Source organism: Drosophila sechellia, chromosome X (assembly GCF_004382195.2).
Source record: "Drosophila sechellia strain sech25 chromosome X, ASM438219v1, whole genome shotgun sequence".
Classification (NCBI taxonomy): Eukaryota; Metazoa; Arthropoda; class Insecta; order Diptera; family Drosophilidae; genus Drosophila; species Drosophila sechellia.
This window is the reverse complement of record NC_045954.1, coordinates 3,654,948-3,674,563: the sequence shown is the minus strand read 5'-3', so window position 1 is coordinate 3,674,563 and position 19,616 is coordinate 3,654,948. Positions and strand designations below refer to the sequence as shown.

The following is a 19,616-nucleotide window of genomic DNA, read 5'->3' as shown; positions in this document are numbered from 1 at the left end:
TACATAACTCGTGTTTAACTCACAAATGCAGCTCCTGTGACTTGTGGCGAACTTGGGCTCTAGCACTTGTTGTATATATCCTGTCAACTCCTGTTGGCCTGCGGCTAATTCCACAGTTCCGCAGTGCAGCTGGAATTTCGATGCAAATTAATTCGGATTAAAGTGGAGGGCCTGGAACGGGAAACGTGCCACAGGAGCGAAAACAGCACTGACTGCAAAACCCCAATCAAATCAGAAATGTTGGCCGCAAAAGCCCGAAAAAGGCCAGCATTCCGATTTAGATGTAAATGAAGTCCAGCAACCGAGTGGGTCACTTCGCAGAGAAAGAAATAAAAAATCGACTAGCTGCCAGTTGGGTAGTACATTTTTCCTTTTTTATTCGTTATAAATTTAAAATAAATTATCGAATCGAATAAATAGTTGAAATAAATATGTGAAATTTCGGGGACCCTTAAGCGCTACGACCTACGAACTATGAACTAAAGTTGTGTCGACCAGCTGCGGCGGTACAAGGTATTTACACTGTTGCCCAGCATGTTGGCAAACTCGCGCTGGCCGCTCAGTTGAAAAAATCCAGAATGCCGTTGAGGAGCTCGTAGGCGAATCCAGTCTCATCCGTCGCCTCGGCGGCAGTCTTCTTCTTCTTGTTCTTTTTCGCCTTCTTGGACTTCTTGGACTTGGGCGTGGTGGAGTCTTCGTCGGCGGCACCAGTAGTTGCCGGTGTCACCGCTGCGGCCACTTCACCCTCAATCGGTGCTGCAGCTGCAGCAGCTGCAACAACCTCGCCAGCGGCAGGAGCTCCCGTATCGTCCTTGCTCTGCACCTGGTCGCCGTTCGTCGTAGTCGCGGTCGCCTGGCCATCGGCAATCACATGCTCGCGAGTTTGGTCAGCAGCCGCTGACGCAGCCGCAGCCGCAGCTGGCTTCTTAGCCGGCTTCTCATCCTCGTCATCGTCGAGCTCGTCCAGAAGTCCGGCCAAACTAAAGCCACCGTAATCAGCATCCTCTGGCGCCTCGGCCTCGTCATCATCGGCATAGTCCTCGGTGTCATCGTCGTCATCGGTGTCCGCATCCGTATCGTTGTCGCTGTCATAGTCGTCCTCCTCATCCTCGTCATCATCGCCACCAGCTAAAAACAAAAAAAAATGAAAGGATAACGGAGTTAGATTAGATATTTTAGCATGGACTAGAGGGAGTCAGTTCAACTATGCGGATACGCAATATATCGAACAAATATTATGTATACGTATATGAACATGCCAACTCACCGGCAAATCCAAAGAGGTCATCATCGTCGTCATCATCGTCGTCCGAACTGGGCTTCACAGGCAACGGCTCCGCCTCGGCCACCCGGACTCCTTCCGGTCCAAACTTGAAGCAGGAGACGCGCAGGGAGGCCTCCACCTCGTCGTCGGAGCGCAGTTCAAAGGCCAGACAGGCCTTGAAGTCCTTGGACTCCTTGGAACGGGACAGACCATAGACCTTGCCGCAGAACTTGGAGTAGCCGCCGGGCAGGCCCACGCAAATGGGGCGAGCCCGCTTGCTGGATATGCGGCGGGAGGCCAAGGTGATGCCACCGTACTTGAGGGACACACTCATCTCGTCGTTGCCCACATAGGCTATCTTAGCGCAGCCAGGTCCACTGGGCAGCAATGGCAATCCGAACTTCCGGCAGCAGTCGCAGTGGCTCTCCGAGCACTTGCAGAACTTGCTGATGGGATTCTCCGGCTTGGCGGTGGTCGGCGCAGTGGTGGGCTTGGCCGCAAGAGTGGTGGCCACCGCCGGAGCAGCTGCCTCTGCAACCTCGGGAACGGCAGCGGCTGGGGCGACAGCTTCAGCAACGGAAGCGGCAGCATTCGGGGTCTCCACGTCACCGCTGGCTATCTCATTGGCACTCTCGTCGATGGACGCAGCAGGCGACACTCCATCCACCACCTCATCCGCCACATCGGCCACATCCTCCACCTTGGGCGGCTCCGATTCCGGGGGCGCCACATTGGGATCGATCTCCTCTGGCGGCAGATCCAACTGCTTGAAGTTCTCCGATATTTTGTCGGTGCGCCGGAACACGGTCTTGGCCTCCAGCTGAAGTATGGAGGCACTGGCCACCAGGAGTAGCATCAGTAGCATGTTCCTCGAGCTGGTCATCTTGTTTTGCGAATCTTTAACGAAACACGCAAATCAAAGTCAGTATGCTGACATAAAGGATTGTGTATTGTATTCCCATAAAAACCTTTACAACTAACACACTTATGCACAAAGTACATATGCTACAAGTGCATATGCTATAAGTTAAAGCACTATTGTTGACGCTGTAATGGGTATTTTATACTAAAGTTAACAAAATTACTCCAGAGAATGAATACAGTGAAAATTATAGTGAAAAAGCGAGCTCCATAGCGATTCACTTTGCTTTTCTGTGCGTAGGCAGAATCCGTTTGCGAAGCGGAATTCAAAGTCGAAATCGAAATGGAAATGGAAATCGAAGTGGAGCGGTTGAGGAAGGTGGATACGGGCACAAAACCAAGAGGTATTCCAAAAGTCAACAGCTCGGAAATCGCTTTCAAGTGGCCAGCGATTAAATTTCACCGCATTCTTCCGTCTCGTTTATTGGCCGCCTCGTATTTTGCAAAAGAAATGAATTTAAATAAATATTGACATAATTTCTTTCACTTCTCTTTTCATCTCACCCTCCTCCACCCTTCTCCCCACTTCCAAATGCAAAGTAAACAAATTAACAGCGAAACCCAATGGCTTTGAAAACTAAAAGCCGAATTGAACAACGCAACGCGAAGAGACAAAAAACGAGAGTGAAATCTCTCTGCAGAGTTATTTAATTGACGAATTGGGTTGGCTCATTAGAATAGCCCCCATATACTAACACTACCTATGTACATATGTATGTATGTATGTATGTATCCAATCTGAAATTCATTCATTTCCGCAGAGCCAACAAGTTGGAGCCCGTTGCCAACTCCAACTGGGCTCTTTTCATTTTTCATTTTTATTTTTTTTTTTTTTGAGTTTTTTTCGGGTGGCAGGGGGAGTCACCGATGGCAAAGTGAAATTTCAGCTATTGACTCATTTACCTCAAGTGCTCGTTGGCACGGGGGGAGGGTGGAAGGGGAGGGGCAGGGGGAGGGGGATTTCGAAGCGCCCCAAGATGTCCAAATCAATTAGCGGCTCTTAACTGGAGCTCAACCGGCGGAGAAACCCGAAGGGCTCGGACCAGAGCCAGAACTATTTCAAGATAAATATGCAAAACGATTCGGATGGCAGTTGTTGGATGTGGGGCACGGGCACGCCCTAGAAACTAAATCAAGTTTTCTATCAAACAAAATCGAAGAAAAAAAAAACAAAATATTGAATACTACAATTAAAGATGGAACTCATAGAAAAGCTCGTTGGTTCCATGCTATTAAACGCATTCGTTTGCTTGGGAGAACTGCTTTCGATTGGGTCTGTATGGATTTGACCGATTTGGTCTAATATTTTGACCATTAATCCCTACTGTGCCGATTATTGTTCTCTTTTCCTATCTGTTTCTTATCTTTCACACTGTTCACTGTACAATTTGTGTAATCTGGATGGGAATGGGCCGCAGGGGATAATGGTAATTCATTCTACCATAACCGGCTTATTACCGAGTATTATCTGCGCTGCCTGCCGCCCACTCTAATGGTGCCCATTTCCTTACATCATTTTCATATTCATTTTCATCATTTGTCTGGAAACGGTAAACAACGCACAGAAAGCTCGGCCAGCTGAACCTGCTCCACAGATCCACAGCTCCACAACTCCACAGCTCCACACTGTTCCACACTGTTCCACTTTCATTTTTCTGGGCACCGCCTCCTGCTTCTCGGCTTCTGGGCCCTCTTCAACCGTACGTGGCTCGCAGCGTGATATGTGGCATCTGGACATTCCATTCCATTGATGACCTTCCGCTTGGGCGGAACAACAAACACCATTTGTGACCCAGATGGTGGCTGTTTGGGCAAAGAAAGTGTGTGCGGCTAAATATGGCAGTGGACAAAGTCCCATTCCGAGAATGAGTGTCCGTAATAATGCCCACTGGCACTGGCAGTAGCAATATGTGGCCACAGTCGAAGTAACTTGCTCGTAATCGCAGGTCGACTTGGAACCGAACCGAATTCAATGGGCAGGTGGTAGACAGTGGAGACTGCCTCAAGGCAACACCAATATCGGGGGCAATGCAATGCAAGTTCAAATTCAAGAATTAGTTGTATAATCGAAGTAAAGTTAAGAATAAGAATAATCAACAGCTTGTTATTGCTATTGAGATGGGGTTCGCTTCAGGCAGGACTCACTGTAGCCATTCTGCTGCTCTGCTTTTGGCACACATTGCTGCATGTTTGAAATGCAATCTGCACTTTGGCGACGCACTGGCTTCATAATAATTTCACCTAAAAGCCGATCCCAAATTCCAATACGTAATCGAAACGCTCGAAAGTCCAGTTTGCCATATTGCATTTGGAAACGAACCGAAAATATTATAAAAAGCCCACGTGTGTGCCCTCCCCTCCCCTCCCCTCCGCTCACCCAATAACCGCGCACATCTTGTTTGTTTTCGAGCAGTAGTTTCGAATTTTGTCAATAAATTATAACGGTTGTGAAAAGTTATTAGCATTAATTAATTATTAAACGCATAGGAAAATAGAAAGTGAGACAGTGGTTAGCTGTTTTTTTTTTTTTTTTATAAATTATCATAATACAATCAGATTTTTTTTGGGCGGAGGTTAGCTCGTCCATCGAAATCGAACTGTTAATTATTCAGTGCGCCAGCGAAAGTGTAAGAGTGATGCAAAAATTTCAAAGGAAAAAAATGCTTTTCTATAATGATATTTCTTTTTTTTGGATTTTTGATGCCAGAGCATCTGTGCATCTAATCCACGCTCGGTGATTGCGAAACCAGCGAGCTGTGATTATGCTAAACAGTTCGTCAGACTTTTCCATCCTTCGGTGTGGTTTATATAACCCCATATATGTACATACATATGTACATACAGATGTATGTATGTGTGTAGTCGCTAGACCCCAAGAAATTTGCATAATTTCGTTCGGTTTTTGTTGTTGTTTTTGTTTTCGGTTTCGGTCTTTTTTTTACGACTGCTCTGAGATTTTCTGCCTGATTTGTGTTATTTCTTGGCTCCCTGTGTTCATGTGTGTGCTTACCACTTTCTTCTGCCAGTGTGTGGGTGAAATCGCTGGGCAGCAGCAAGAACAACAACAACAACAACCACGGCAACAGCGACAACAATAACAACACAAAGCGAAGAGGAGGTAAAATCAAAGTTACCATAATAATGATGACCATGTCGAGAGACCTATGCCAAAATTAAGGTTAAGTTCTTTAATGCAACCAGCGGTGAAATTTCTGTTCGCCATGGGCGTGGGTAGTCCCCCACCACTTTGTTGGCGTATAGGGAGGGGTGGGGCGGCGGGGGAACAGGGCGAACCAGTGAGGAGGGGCAGCGATCGGCGGTCGGCATTTCCGGTCAAGGCTGACCCAATGGACCAGAAAATTAGCCCGTTTCGAGCTGAAAGCCTTGGATTTCCGCAGTTAATGTTTGATGTAGCTATAGCATAAGTTTCAGATATGGCAATGTGAGTATTATCACCCACTGTAATCAGATGAAATATTCAATGAATGAACTCTTTATAAGAAACGTGACATGTTTTAGGAAAAAAGCATATCCCTCCCTTCGTATCTGTTGAATAACACTTGATTTTTTGGACCTTGTTTGTGAGAACAAAACAGATAAACGTTCCAGCTGACTTTGATTATCAATTGGCCAAAACCCACAGTTGGTCCAAAGCGATCGGACAACGGACATCGGACAAACAGCTCCACTTTCCAGCAGCTGCGACTTTGGACACGGGACGTCGGGCGGCGAAGAATGCGGTGATGGGTTGTAGAAAGTAAAACGACGACGACGCGTCTCTTTTGTTTTGCCAAATTCAAATAAGTTAATGACAAGGCAAGAAGAACGCACAGCAAACAGAGGCAGAAGCGGATGGATGGCCGGCCACATATGTACGTCTGTACGTACTACGTAGATGGAGATCTGGGGAGTCTTGCGGGCCTTCGAGGGGTCGTACTCGCAAAGTGCGGGGCCAAACTGGTTGACACAATTCCACAATTCAACAATTCCACGCCGACTGGCGGGTTTTACGTGCAATTGCCTCTTTGGCCGTCTTTGGCGCGTTGGTTTTTCCAACTCCAGCGGTCATCATCATATTGGCCCACTTGAGTGCCGACCGCATTTCACCTCTTTGCGTATATCTTTACCTATGAGTGGGTTATCCTGTTATCCTAGTATCCTAGTATCCTGCTATCCTGCTGTAACTCCAGTTGCTGGTCAGACGACACACTTCCGTATTGCACTTGGAACACAACAAAAAAACTGTAGCACTCCGTGTGTGGCAAAAAAAAAAAATAATGTTGGAAAATAGTTTTGAAATTGGCTTGGCGCGCGTGACGGTTGGTTTTCCCGCTCTGCCAGGAAATCGGATGCTGCTGCTCTTTATAAGACTGAACTCAACGCTCGGGGACGCGGAACTCTACTGCGCGGACTTGGAGCCACCAGGCCGAGTTATGGGCGATTCCACGGGTCGCTCCCCCAGCTGATCGAGCCAACAACAGCAGCTTTCTTTTCGCATCGAACGTGTTCGGGGTTCGTTGGTTGGTCGGCTGGTCGGCTAGTCGGTTCTTCAGCTCGTCGGCGGCACCTGCTCCATAGCGACGCCATACGCACTGGGCCAAGATCCGAAGCTAGGCCAGCTATAGGCCTGCCTAACGGGCACGTAGCACGTAGCATGCTGCACGCAATTAACCCACGACACAGAAAGAAAAGCTATTGATTTCCCATTGACTGTGCATAATCAAAGCAAAGATCTGAAATCCCATCTCCGGGGCATCACAACTTGGCCAAGAACAAATATATACATACAGATGATGTCTTTCCAGCTCAGATCATCACCGCTTTTGAATATCTTAAATGACAAGAAGTTAACGCATGGTATACATATGTATATTCAATGTATACTGATGGAATACAAAGGAGGATTTCTTTGTCTAGCCCAAAAGATTCCCCGGTGAGTAATGGAGCAGTGGACGCACCCTGGAAGTATGGAAACCTTGAACTCCGCGAGCAGACAAAGAGTAGCTGGATATCCTTGAGCACCCGCGCCCCATGACAACTGTCTTCTTTATGAATTGAGTGAAATATGTGATGCCTTCATGACAATACCTCTCAACTTGGATTTATCATAAATCTCTTTACTAGTAGACCTTTTTTAAAAGTGACTCAGAGGGATTAGCCAGAACTAAGAACTAAACTTACTGTCTGCTCCCTTTTTAAAAAATACCATAAGCTCGTACATGGGCTGATTAAAATACAATCATTCTGCAGAAAACATATTTTTGGAAATGCTTTCTACGACAACAACAAACTTGAAATCAGTCGATAGCCAATAACTTGTTTGGCATCTTATCCAATTTTTATGTAACCCCAAAACGACCCGTGACAGTTTGTCCAACCGATTGGCATTTTAAGTTTGGCTACTTAAGCATCCAAAAGAGAAAATATGTATAAAACTAAGATCGAAAGAGAAATGCTTTTAGATTATGCAAAAAACAAATAAAAGAGTTGGAATCAGAGGCCATCGTTTTAGTCAGAGCTATCTTTTTTAAAGCAAATGCCTGACTTGTTATTGGCATGTATCAGAGTCATATAACTCAGTTATTAGACAGCGGCGTTTAAGGGAATGTTTGAAAACATGTTTTAATAATTGATTTATCATTCACATATGTAGTTCTTGTATAAGTATGCATTTTCTATATAGTAGTTAACATATGGTGCTGATGTTTCTTTTCTCTACATTCAATTTGAACTGTTTTCGTTCCGTTCGATAATTATACATATGTACACAAACACGAAGCCCTGAAGGGACACTATGGGTCTCCCGAATACATATTATATAGTTATCTATGGGGCCAATGCTGATAACAATGGGAGGAGGAGCCGCGGAAACTGAGAAATCTAGGCTTGGGTCTGAACACTTGACAAAAATTTGCCTGGGCCGGCAATAATACTCGCTACATACAAACATACAGACTCGGTATCATAATATAATATACATTAAACAATTCAATAACAAGGGTATGGGGACAAACAAAAAAAAACGCATATCGAAAGGCAGGAAAAAAAAACGTGTAATATTATTTGTATGCCAAATGCTTAGCGATCATCTAGCGCGCTTAGAAAATGGGTATGTAGTTGTCAATCTTTGCGCGGTGCTTCTGGGCAACACACTCGGCGATCCAGACGATGTTACGGCACTCCTGCTCCTTCAGCTTGAGGTATGCGTAGAAGACACCGAAGTGGAACTGCTGCAAGAAAGCGTACACGTCCAGCTTCACCTCGTGCTCGAAGAACTTGTCCTCCAGCGTCTTGTCTCCGGGATTGTTGCCGGATCCGTCAAACAGCGCGGCGTACTCCGCATAATACTCGGCCACGGTCTTCACCTGCTCGTAGTCGTCGGCTCGCGCCAAAGCGGCTAGGCCATCGGGGTACATTTTGCCGCAGTTGGGATACAGCTTGGCACGGTCGTCCTTGGACAGCTCGGTGCCGAAGGAGTTGATGGTAATGATAATTGCACGACGATCGGCCTCAAACTAAAATGGCAAGATGTACAGTATTTATTTTTCAAATGAAACAATATGTTAAGTAAATTATATATACGCCTATAACATTATTTCACTTACAGCCAGGATCTCGCACATGACGTCGGCGGTGGCACCACCCATGTTCTTGCAAAAGTTGTAGAACGCCTCCAGATAGGCCTTGTAAAGGGTGTTACGGATGATCTCGATGTTCATCTCATCCAGATCCTGCTCGGAGATGCAGTCGACGAAGAAGGGCGCCAGTGGCGTGTCCACGAGGACGGCGTTGTAGAGCTCAGCGGGAGTGGACGCCACATGGATGGCTTCCATCTGCTCAAAGCTGCCCAGAGGGTGGCACTTGGGGATCAGCTCCGAGATGGGTCGCTGGTGCAGCGTGCCAGTGATCAGCAGAATGATGTTGTCGATCATATAGCCGTAGGTAATGAAGTCCAGAAAGTTGGACAGCGGCTCCACAGCATGGTTTCTCATGTGCTGGAACTCGATGACCAGCTTTTCGCGCAGCTTGTCGTCGATAACGGACACCGACAAGGGCGAGGGCTCGTTGGCCAGGAAGCTGCCATAGTCAGTTCCCTGCAGATGCAGCTTGAGATCTGTAAAATCCAAAGTGAAATCAAGTTTAATACATCATTTGAAAATTAGTTTTCTACGAAATATGGTGAGCCAAAGTACTTTTCCGGCGTTTATTTAGTTGTTATTGGAAAATCACGCTACATGTTCCTTGATCCAAATAAATTCCAAATATGAATTCAAAGAAAATCCAGTTGAAAAACGTCAACAAATCACAAGACAAGCTTACACACACCGGTGCAAAGATACATTAACAGCCATACATGTATATATACACACACGCACGACTCTGTTATCGCTGGTCATGTGACCCAGGGGCGTGTGGGAAAATGGGGTTTTCGGTTTACGCTTGCGATGGCTCTGCTACTTACCCTCCAAGGTCTCGCACTGCACCAGGTTGAGATAGTCAGCCTGCTTCAGGATGCCGCACTTGAAGCCACGGCACAGACCCTCCAGATATCCATTATCGATGTTAAACATAAAGCCCGAGCTGTTCATCTTGATGACACACGCACACACACACGCAGAGGAGCTGGCTGGAAGTTGAAGAGGTGGCGAATTGCGCTGGATTCCTTTCTATGGGACTGCTCTCGCTCGACCGAAAGTTGCGCGAATTGTGTGGCGAAGGGCGTGCAGTTCGATACGGAGCGACGGTGAAAATTCAACCTTTTTTCTCTATCGATCGACAAGTCATATGATTTTCAACTCTTCTTCTTCTTATATTTTTCTCGACCAAATGTCAGCGAAAAAGGTACTAAAAATTGCGGAATGTCAGGTGACAACATGCGCATAACAGCACGCTGTTAAGTTGCGATCTGGCAACTCCGCGCGAGCTTGAATATTCGTTACAGTTATATTAAAATAATTGTACATTTTATATATTAATGATATAAGTGCAGTGGACGCAAGCGGTAGTAAACTAGTTGAGCGCCGGATAAATGTAAAGGAAATGGTCAGTAACATTTAATATAACTTATCTAACACTTAACATAGTAGTTACAAAGTAAGGAATAATTATATGTTTCTTCTGATAGCGGATATTAAAAAGTCTTTGTTTTGCCGTATTTTTGGGATATTTATTTCGTATCGTAAAAGAACTACACATAAGGATACAATAAGCGCACAGATTCAAATGACAAGCAGGCATCCGTACTCCTAGTCCCTCTTAAATCGGTCGAGATCCTGCCATTTCCGTTCCCGTCTAGCCCTTACCCTCTGCACCAGGGCAGCCACCTCATCATATGGCTTATAGTAGTAGGCCACGAACATGAAGACCAGCATGTCGACGAACATGAGGCCGGCGAACAGGAAGAACTCGCTGGCTTGCGAGTCGAAGAACTTGAGTTCCGCCACAACCACGACGATGACGTTGCCGAAGGCCACCGTTAGCAGCCAACAGGCCTGCAGGACACTCTTCATGCTTGGCGGCGACTGGGAGTAGGAGAACTCCAGTCCCGTCACCGAGAACATCACCTCGCCGAGGGTCATTACCACGTACTGCGGCACCAGCCAGAGCATGTGCATCGAATTGGGGCTGGTCACCTCGATGAGTCGCGATACGAATGTCCCGTGACTCTGGCCGATCAGCAGGGCGTAAACGCCTCCAGCGCGTAACTCTATGCTTGTAAGATTGTGATCCGCCACCTGAACGTTGTAATCGCCCGTACTTAGCTCGTAGAGATCGTGATTGCGGGCGGGTAAATCCAGGGCCACCGTATCCCCGGAATCCTCCCGCCAAACCACACGCGTGGTGGCCAAGAGATTCGCCAGGTTTCGCACAAAAGCCCACGAGCGATTCGACTTCTGCACCTCGTCTTCGTACCAATACTTAGTGATGGCGTGCGAAGGTCGCAGGAAAAGTGAGTGGGCGGTGGCCTCATACAACTGCTGGGTTCCGCCCTCCAGGATTACGCAACCTAAGTGAAGTGATTCAAATTGTGATTTCGGCCTAACGCTCCAAAGAGGATAGTCGACTTTAAGCATATTCACGGGTTCTTACGTGACTTTTGAATATGAGGATCGCGATAACGTGGTAACTTACCCTCAGTTAGACTCTCCACGGTGTATGTTAACTGGAAGGTACCGTCGGTGCTCGTCGCCACGCTACCCGAATAGTAGAAGTCCAGCCCCCTTAAGGTGAAGCTCTCCCGGGCTCCGAGGTTCGTACTGAAGCGATAATCGCAGTCGGGAATACCGCTGAAGACGCGTAGCTGGGTATTACCACTGCTCGGTATCAATGGGTAAGTGTGCTGCAAGGGTGGAAGATAAACGTGCAAGCTGGTACGAATATATTAGATCGGAGCAATACCAGAAATCTCCGGAATGATATCTTGTAAGACTATCATACTGAGTAAAGTCTAGGTCGTAGGAAACAATTAAGAGTATTCAAGCAGATAGAGAGAGAGCAAGAATAGTAACAACGACGGATTATATTATTAAGTTTCTTTTATTAGATTAAGTAGTTGGATGTCTTTTCATATGCAACAATGCCCGGTCGCAGCTTCACTTACACTTAGCTTGGAAATGGACAAAGGCCACTAAGGATTTACATACATATACACATCTACAAGTACAAATATATATATAATACACAACGCGGGAGCAAGCAGGACGAATCGGATTAAGGTCTACTCGCTGATGTCCTTGCCCTTGTTCTCGACTCCGCCTTCGAGCGCGGGAATCTCTGTCTTGGCATCGCCCGCCGTCAGGGGCTGGGCCTCCTCCGCCTTGTTCGGATCGTTGGGCACATAGTAGTAGGCCATCACCATAAAGATCAGCATGTCGGCGAACATGAGGCCGGCGAACAGGAAGAACTCGCTGGCCTGCGATTCGAATAAGGCGGCCTCGGCGATGACGACCACAATGACGTTGCCGAAGGCCACCGTTAGCAGCCAGCAGGCCTGCAGGACACTCTTCATGCTGGGAGGAGCCTGGGCGTATGAGAACTCCAGTCCCGTCACCGAGAACATCACCTCGCCGAGGGTCATCACCACGTACTGCGGCACCAGCCAAAGGATCTTTACCGAGTTGGGGCTCGTCACTTCCACCAAATTGGCTTCGTAAATGTTGTTGTTATCTTTAATTAGGAGTGTGTACACGCCGCCGGTGTGGACATCGAATGTTCCGACGTTCGTTTCGCCCACCAGGACTTCATACTCCGCCGAATTCACACGAGTGAGCAACGTTTTGCTAGCCAGGTCATCATAAACCACCTCTCCCGTGCTAGGCCTTTGCCAACGAATTGATAGCCCCTGCTGCACATTAGCGACGTTTCGGATCAGCGGATGGCTCTGGCTCGGCTTGTCCACAAAATCTTCCTCCCAGTAGTACCCACTACCATTCAGCGGATTGAGGAACAGAGACCAAGCCGTCTTATCAGTAAGGACTTTACGTATTTTGTCGGCGCTAAAGGCACAAGCTTCATCTGTACTGCTGAGCGAGTACTCCACGTCCAGTGAACCGGGTGCGTAAATATCCTTGTTGGTATAGGCATTCAACGAGGTCACCGTCACACTTTCCGCTCCGGGAATGTTCGAGGTGAAGAGGTAGTCGCAGTTGTCGGCGTTGAAGATGCGCAGCTGGACGTTCTGGCTGTAGGGCAGGTCGGGATAGGTTTTCTAACGACAGCAAGGCGTGCAACGAAAGAAAAACGGAAAGTGCAGGTGCAGGTACAGTACAATACAATATATATAAGCACAGTAGTTAAAAATACTTTAAAACTTCCCAATTAAATCCTTTCAGAGCTTTAAGTCCCAAGCCAACAAGCATTTTCGAACAGTTACTCACCTCCAAGTTAAGCTCCACCACTCCGGAAATGATGAAAGCAATTCCCGCAAGGATGCCGCCCATGGTGAGTTTCTGCAGCGGCCGTCGGATGCCTACTAGTTTCAGGACCGGATAGAAGGCCACATCGTACAACGGTATGAAGATTAGGATGAGCAGAGGATTGAGCACTTGCAACTGGTCGGGCTTGATGTCCCAGGAGCCCATGTCCCCGTCCATTCGGGTGGCCTGGAAGGTCCAACGGGAGCCCTGCTGATCGAACAGTGCCCAGAAGACCGGAAGTGGCAGGTAGAGGAAGAGGACTCGCATAAGGACCTTCACATCGTCAATCAACTGGCGGTCGTACTTTCTATCGGCATAGTCCAGCCAGTGCTCCCTCGGATTGGTCTTTTTCTCCTTACATTTGGTGGTCAGGGCTGTCCAGATGGTACTGCTCACAAGCACCACCATATTTCCGGCCGGTGGCTTCATCTTGTACAGGGATCGTCCCAAAACAAAGATGATCACCGACACAATCATAAGTACGGCAGGTACTCCAAAGGCCAATGGATAGCAGTTAATGTCGTCAAAGCAGGACACGTCCTCGCGCAGTATAGGAGTCACCGTGGTGGAGATCAGCGATCCGGCATTGATCGAAAAGTAAAAGAGCGAGAAGAACGAAGTGATCTGCTTCACCTGCTCCGGCACCTTAAATTGATCGCCACCGAACGCCGACACACACGGCTTAATGCCACCTGAACCAAGGGCAATTAGCGCAAGGCCCATCATCGTGAACGTTTCCATGGGCAGGTTAAGTGGTCTAATGGCACCTAGGGTCAGCAGCACCGATCCGCATATGTAAACCAGCGATAAATACAGGATAGTCTTGAATTTTCCCAGCCAAGAGTCCGAAATGATGGCTCCAAAAACGCACAGGAAGTACACGAACATGGTGAAGATATGGAAGACCACGGTGGCGGTGTCATCAGAATAGCCCAGAACTCGACTCAGATACAGAACCAAAACAGCTGAAAGAAGAACGAGCGATTAGCAGTGATTCCATGCTAAGATCCTTTGCGATTAACTTACTCCTCATGCCGTAGTAGTTGAAACGTTCGCAGAATTCGTTACTGATGATGAAGAACACGGATTTGGGGTAGGGCAGTTTCTGTGGGTGTCAATGAAAAGGTAAGTACAGTGTTCGCTTCGAATCTTGATAATAACGATTACCTTCTGCTGACCCTCAGTCTCGGAGACGTTCTTGAAGTCATTGGCCTCCGCCAGTTCCTTGCCATTCTGGTCGGGCTCCTTGTCATTTTGCTCGGGCTCCTTGCCATTCTTTTTGGCGATCTCGGGAAGCTTCTTGTCCTCCGCCGTGCCGTTGCTCTCGTCGGACGGTTGACTCTCTGCACGTGCTGCAGTCGGGGTATTGTCTTCAACGGTCGCAACACTCGGGGTGACTTCTTCGGCAACACTTGGACCGGAACCATCGAGACTTGCAGGAGCTACTTCGGCCGCGGGAGTAGGCTCTGGTTCAGCCACAGGCTCAGCCGCTGGCTGTATTTCTGCGGAAGAGAGAAGGAAACAGGTAAGTAATTCGAAATGCGATCATCGAAAACTTGGAGAGCCCACCCAGCAGGGGTACTTGCTCCACCGACAGCTCCATTTCATATGGCCACTGAGATTCGTTAGTGATCTGAGGATCGGCGACATTTCATCAGAAACCGAAACCGAGACTTGTGGCCTTGTGCTTGACACCTCCGCCACAGATAAGGACTGTTCTATATTTGGCCAGGCCTTTACTTCAACGGTGGGCGTGTGAATTCGGTGGCCCGGCATAAATTATCCAGCCTTAGGCCCCGAGCTTTTACGAGGTTTACGGCAGTGGCGGGCGTCAGATAACCCAGCTAGGGAAGATAGCTCTCTCGGCGATCCCCTCCACTTTGACAAACTGGCTGGGAGTATGGCTTTCCACGCCATAAACAACATGCTGATTACTGACAATGCTGCGTCTAAATGTCTGCTGGAGCTTTAATGGTCATGTCCATGTAGATCGAATGGTAATTGCATCTTGTCATGGTCATGGCCATGTTCGGACAACTGGATCTGTATCTGTTCGATGGTTGATGATTCAGGAAGCGAACTGCGAAAGTCCCGAAAGGCGGCCAATGAATGGGCCTTATCTAACTGCGATATCCAGAATCGGTTCGCAGCTAATCCATCGATGCTTTATCAGCGTTTATGACCGCTATTTGAGGCAGTAATGTAGCCATCACATGGCCCCATAAACCGTGGAAACAATGCTATTGCTCGCACTACACTTCACATCAAACATCCATTAACATAAAGCTCCTTATCGCAGGGAAACAGAGATATACAAAATATACAAGTACCAGACGTGTACAGCATTGACCAGCTTCGGTGGCCGTTTGAAGTCGGGAGACCAGGCCTGCCACTCATATTCACACTCAAAACCGTAGCGTAGTGTTTAGTTCCAGGGAACTGGCCAAGTGTCACCGAAGGACGGAAAATTGATCTCCAGACAGATCTTCCAATCCACTCGATTGGTCTCCATAAAAGGCGTAGACCAATCGTAGTCGCTGATACTCCGTAATTTCCAACAAGCCAAATGAAAAATGAGTACAGTGAGGGCTTTGCCTATAAATAATTAGATAAGCCTGGTATGCCTTTAGTGCAGAGTCGGAGGGAAAGTGCTGTGAAAGTGTTCCCAATTCCACTTTCTTAAGATTTCTTTACTTAAGCTCTAAGAGCCCTGGGACCTATAGATTGATTGATTGAGTGATAGGTGGTTATGATGCTGAAACGCGTTGAACTATCGCTAACTGTGATATGGGGAGAAATTCCTCTGGAATTCGAGAACGGATGGCCATAATTGGATAGTCAGGACAAGAATATAGTGAAGTTGAAAGTGCTATTTACAAGTGAGTTATCTATATGTTGCATATCAAATATATAGTAGTGAGTGATTCTTTAATGACATTGCATATCGGCATCGTTATCGCATAATCGTCGGTTTGTTCATCGATTGGCCATCGAATAGGTTGTAAATTTCGCACCTACCCAATAACATAATCGCCATGAAGAGGGTCTAAAAGTATTCCAACTGATTTACAAGCGATTAGAACGAGCGCGATGTTTATTGGTCCAGCGCAATGATAAGCGGCGCAGGAGCAGGGGCTTTGTCCCAGTTTTAATTACAAATGCTTTTTTCGGCGGTGAAGAAACAGAATTATTCAATGGAAGTTGTCAGATAGATAAGTTCGGTGTTTTCGGTAGTGAGCAAAACTTTGATTGTCTTGTTCCGCTCAAAGTGGCAATTACGATCCCATATCGGCACCGCCCCATCCAATTCGACCGGGTTCTGCTCCGCACCGAGCAACCAAATACGAAATGGCAAATTCCAGGCGAACTACTCACTCACTAATTGCAAGCGGTTGCACTTACTACAGGCTCTCCCAGCGATTTGTCGGCTAGTGGAGTGTGTGTTTGGAATACCAAACGAAATCGTAATCGCATTTGTTTTAAACACCCGCAATGACAGTTTGCCTACGAATATGCAAATGAAGCCGGCGGCTGACATTGAAATGCAGGCGCACACAATTATACAAATTAGAAAATTTGCATCGGTGTAGGCAAGTCGAGTTATTTTTTTGAGATTTGAATAGGCAAGTATAGGCAAGGTTCGTCCGTGCCAATTGACCAAGTTTGGCAGCTCTTTTTTGGGGACCGTCAAAAGCAAATCCACATTTGGACCTGCTTGTTGCTTGTGTTGGAGCCGCTCAAGTGGCTAAAACACGGGGCCAGCCACTCAAAGTCCCTTATCAGAGCGATTAGATTTGCGAACTGCACACGCGGCCAAGGGAGCCGATTATCGTAGTTGCGAGCCTGGAGTTCTGGGAATCGTTCCTCCGTTGAGTCACTACCGGCCATCCTTATAACATGCACGTTACTTAACGGACCCTGATTAAAACGGATGGGTGCGAATCGAAGTAAATAGGCGCAATAAACTAAATAAGAACACAACTGCAATCTATGGTGAGGGGAATTTTGTGTGCCTTATATTGCTTGTCTAGAAATCGAAACAGTGACTAAAACTCGAGCATCTGAAAAATATGGGCCATAAATCTCGCTTCAGTAGTGTGTATAATCGCCACCCCTCTGTAGAAACTATAATTATGCATCTGTGGTTTTTTTTAGTAATTAACAATACCATTTTTGTTATCCGTCATGGTGGGAACCCGGAGATCGCTTCACATCCGTTACGCGTCACTTGAAATCGAAGAAAAATATTAAATTTGCTTTAAAAATCATTACGTTGTAGGAATGTATGAGATATTGACCGGTATGCGTAAACTCAACTTTCTTTTAATTTAACGAAAAATATGCACATATATATTATGCGTAAATTTTGTTGTTTTTTTTTCCAATAAGAGACAAAAAAAGCAAAAAAGTATTGATCCTCGCCTGAAGTTATGTATATAAGACCACAAATTGGCTACTTTAAAGAGAAATTTCCAATTGCCACTGCGAAATAATTAATTAACCCAACAATATCGCAATTAGATCTCATTCAGATTATTTATAGTTTTAATTGATTTTTTGTATTGCAAATTGATTTTCAAAGTATACAAAATCTAATCCTGTTTAGCTGCATTGGCCTTTGAAAGGAATTGATTGTTTCGTAAGATCTTTCCATAATATAATGTTTTCATAAGGCATTTATTGTCGGTTTTTTCTCCGTTCTCTGGCGAAGCTTTCGGATCGTTATTGCTTTTATTGTTCATTGCATTCGCGCACTCGTAACTCACATTAAAACATTTAACAACTGCAAAAAAAAAAAATTGGAACGCACGTCGTTTCGGTTGGGATCGGTGCGGATCGGTTTTGAATCGGTTATGAATCGAGCAGGATTGAGCGACCACGTCCGCAAGCGGCGATCAACAGCCTCAGACTGAAGTCGACTGTGAACGAACTTAGCTAAGAAGCCGTTGACGGTTTCGCCGCTCTGCCGCTTTGCCGCACTGCTCTGCCCGCTGCGACTGCGCGCGTGCTCGACGTCGAAGGATGGCGAAAGGCGTTAGAACGACTGAGTTGATAAGCCTAATCGCAGTGTTATCGTACTATCGACTGGCAAGTGGAAGTATTTACGGCCCGGTGTTCGCTTACCCACAATGAATGGAGCCGCAGTTCGCAGCTCTCGCGATTGTTATTTATGGCCCACAACTACCAACCGAAATATCTACTTGACTTTTCACCCTTTCCCGCCCTTGGCCGCCTGTCAATTACAGATCGCTGTCCATCACAATTGCTCCGCTTATCACACCTGCCACGCCCCGTCTGTCATCAGTCGGTGGGTGGTGTGTAGTGGGCGATGCAGATTGCGCACCATCATTAACTAAATATTTTCAACGTCCCAAACGGTTATCTCTGGCCATTACTTGCAAGTCTGGGGGATGGGAGCTTCCCAACTTTACCCACCGTAAGTCATGAATCGAAAAGTAGTCTAGTATATGGTCTAAAGATAATTATTTAAAGAGCTACTACGTCTATATGCTGATAAAAAAAAACAACGCCGAAATAGAAAAGATAATGCTGGCCAAGGAAATTTGTGGGGTAAGGAGAGCTAGCCAGAATCTTCAATGGCTTGAACTGTGTGTTAATCGGGCAATTAATCATTAATAAATAGCCAAATGGCTAGCTGATATTGGTCAAAAAGTAACTAATCAGTCATTTCTTTTTCAAGAAAGTACGCCAACCATTTTTAGAGCAACGCGTCCAGTATTTAATACTAATGACTTGCATATTAACGACCTACATGACTTTCTTTTTTCACGCTTTTCCGTGGGTAAGCAACGTACGTACATACATACATAACTTAAGACCCAAATGATTGGCAGTATTTTGGCAGCAATACAATAAATTATATTAAGCCCCTTAAAATGATAGTAATAGGAAAATGAACTATTACAAATCTATTAAGTAGTTTTATGGCCGATAAAGTTATCACATCGGCAATACGTTTTTGCGAAATAAACAGGCGTTTCAAAAGTACGTACGTCTTTCATATCAGTTTAGTCATAAGTATAAGTCATTTCAACGGTGGAAAGGGAAATAAATACAATACCTTCTAACCCTAACCCTTTTTAAATTTTTGACAAAAGTTATAATTCTGATTTCCGCCTTAAGATTAGTACTTTGAAAACCACATGGGTAATAGTTTGCCTAATGTGGAATGTTATATCTCGTTGAACTCGTTCCGAAATTTTCAATCCATAGGCATTTAAGGCCGGAAACTTTTGGAAATTGGCCAATTTTCGCAATAGATCATGATCATAATCACTTATGAAGTAATAAGGAAACTTTATTTAGCCAAAGCTGCGAATCACATCGAATACTACATAGGTTCTTAAAGGCTTATAAATCCTGCCACCCCTTAAATAGGAAAACCTATATCATCTAACCCCGTTTGGCTCACCGCTTTTGATAGGCATCTAATCGGATGTGGTTGCAAAACTTGTGGCGTTTTTGTTTTATGAACTTAATCGCTGCGTTGATAG

At 46.2% G+C, this 19,616-nt stretch overlaps 4 protein-coding genes across 5 annotated transcripts; all 4 read right to left on the bottom strand.

The window, feature by feature from the left end:
- Positions 1-352: 352 nt before the first annotated feature.
- LOC6612555 (nucleolin) lies at positions 353-6,577 on the bottom strand. The gene is made up of 3 exons (XM_032725977.1): positions 6,313-6,577; positions 1,268-2,161; positions 353-1,128 (listed from the first exon to the last, which is right to left on the bottom strand). Exons 2-3 carry the CDS (start codon positions 2,145-2,147, stop codon positions 560-562), a joined length of 1,449 nt encoding a protein of 482 aa, XP_032581868.1. The 5' UTR covers positions 2,148-2,161; positions 6,313-6,577; the 3' UTR covers positions 353-559.
- A 1,204-nt stretch (positions 6,578-7,781) lies between these two features.
- Positions 7,782-9,994, bottom strand: LOC6612556 (V-type proton ATPase subunit d 1). Its single transcript, XM_002037028.2, has 3 exons — positions 9,648-9,994; positions 8,791-9,299; positions 7,782-8,700 (listed from the first exon to the last, which is right to left on the bottom strand). The coding sequence occupies exons 1-3, from the start codon at positions 9,772-9,774 to the stop codon at positions 8,284-8,286; spliced, it is 1,053 nt and encodes a 350-aa protein (XP_002037064.1). The 5' UTR covers positions 9,775-9,994; the 3' UTR covers positions 7,782-8,283.
- A 321-nt stretch (positions 9,995-10,315) lies between these two features.
- LOC6612557 (solute carrier family 15 member 2) lies at positions 10,316-11,621 on the bottom strand. Its single transcript, XM_002037029.2, has 3 exons — positions 11,616-11,621; positions 11,318-11,525; positions 10,316-11,192 (listed from the first exon to the last, which is right to left on the bottom strand). The coding sequence occupies exons 1-3, from the start codon at positions 11,619-11,621 to the stop codon at positions 10,432-10,434; spliced, it is 975 nt and encodes a 324-aa protein (XP_002037065.2). The 3' UTR covers positions 10,316-10,431.
- An 82-nt stretch (positions 11,622-11,703) lies between these two features.
- Positions 11,704-18,016, bottom strand: LOC6612558 (peptide transporter family 1). 2 transcript variants are annotated; one of them, XM_002037030.2, is made up of 6 exons: positions 17,868-18,016; positions 17,270-17,328; positions 14,269-14,603; positions 14,128-14,206; positions 13,063-14,066; positions 11,704-12,893 (listed from the first exon to the last, which is right to left on the bottom strand). In XM_002037030.2, the coding sequence occupies exons 2-6, from the start codon at positions 17,286-17,288 to the stop codon at positions 11,904-11,906; spliced, it is 2,427 nt and encodes an 808-aa protein (XP_002037066.1). In that variant the 5' UTR covers positions 17,289-17,328; positions 17,868-18,016; the 3' UTR covers positions 11,704-11,903. The 2 variants fall into 2 exon arrangements, with proteins under 2 accessions (XP_002037066.1, XP_032581865.1); XM_032725974.1 differs by having other exon boundaries at positions 17,912-18,011.
- Between the last annotated feature and the right edge of the window lie 1,600 nt (positions 18,017-19,616).

Excerpts from the sequence above, each read along its gene's own strand:
- LOC6612555 (XM_032725977.1), bottom strand. The coding sequence starts at position 2,147 with ATGACCAGCTCGAGGAACATGCTACTGATGCTACTCCTGGTGGCCAGT. Across the intron at positions 1,129-1,267 it reads TGACCTCTTTGGATTTGCCG|CTGGTGGCGATGATGACGAG; the intron begins GTGAGTTGGCAT and ends TTTTGTTTTTAG.
- LOC6612556 (XM_002037028.2), bottom strand. The coding sequence starts at position 9,774 with ATGAACAGCTCGGGCTTTATGTTTAACATCGATAATGGATATCTGGAG. Across the intron at positions 9,300-9,647 it reads GCAGTGCGAGACCTTGGAGG|ATCTCAAGCTGCATCTGCAG; the intron begins GTAAGTAGCAGA and ends TGGATTTTACAG. Across the intron at positions 8,701-8,790 it reads TCATGTGCGAGATCCTGGCT|TTTGAGGCCGATCGTCGTGC; the intron begins GTAAGTGAAATA and ends TTGCCATTTTAG.
- LOC6612557 (XM_002037029.2), bottom strand. Across the intron at positions 11,193-11,317 it reads CGTGGAGAGTCTAACTGAGG|GTTGCGTAATCCTGGAGGGC; the intron begins GTAAGTTACCAC and ends CACTTCACTTAG.
- LOC6612558 (XM_002037030.2), bottom strand. Across the intron at positions 14,207-14,268 it reads AGACTGAGGGTCAGCAGAAG|AAACTGCCCTACCCCAAATC; the intron begins GTAATCGTTATT and ends TGACACCCACAG. Across the intron at positions 12,894-13,062 it reads TGGTGGAGCTTAACTTGGAG|AAAACCTATCCCGACCTGCC; the intron begins GTGAGTAACTGT and ends TGCTGTCGTTAG.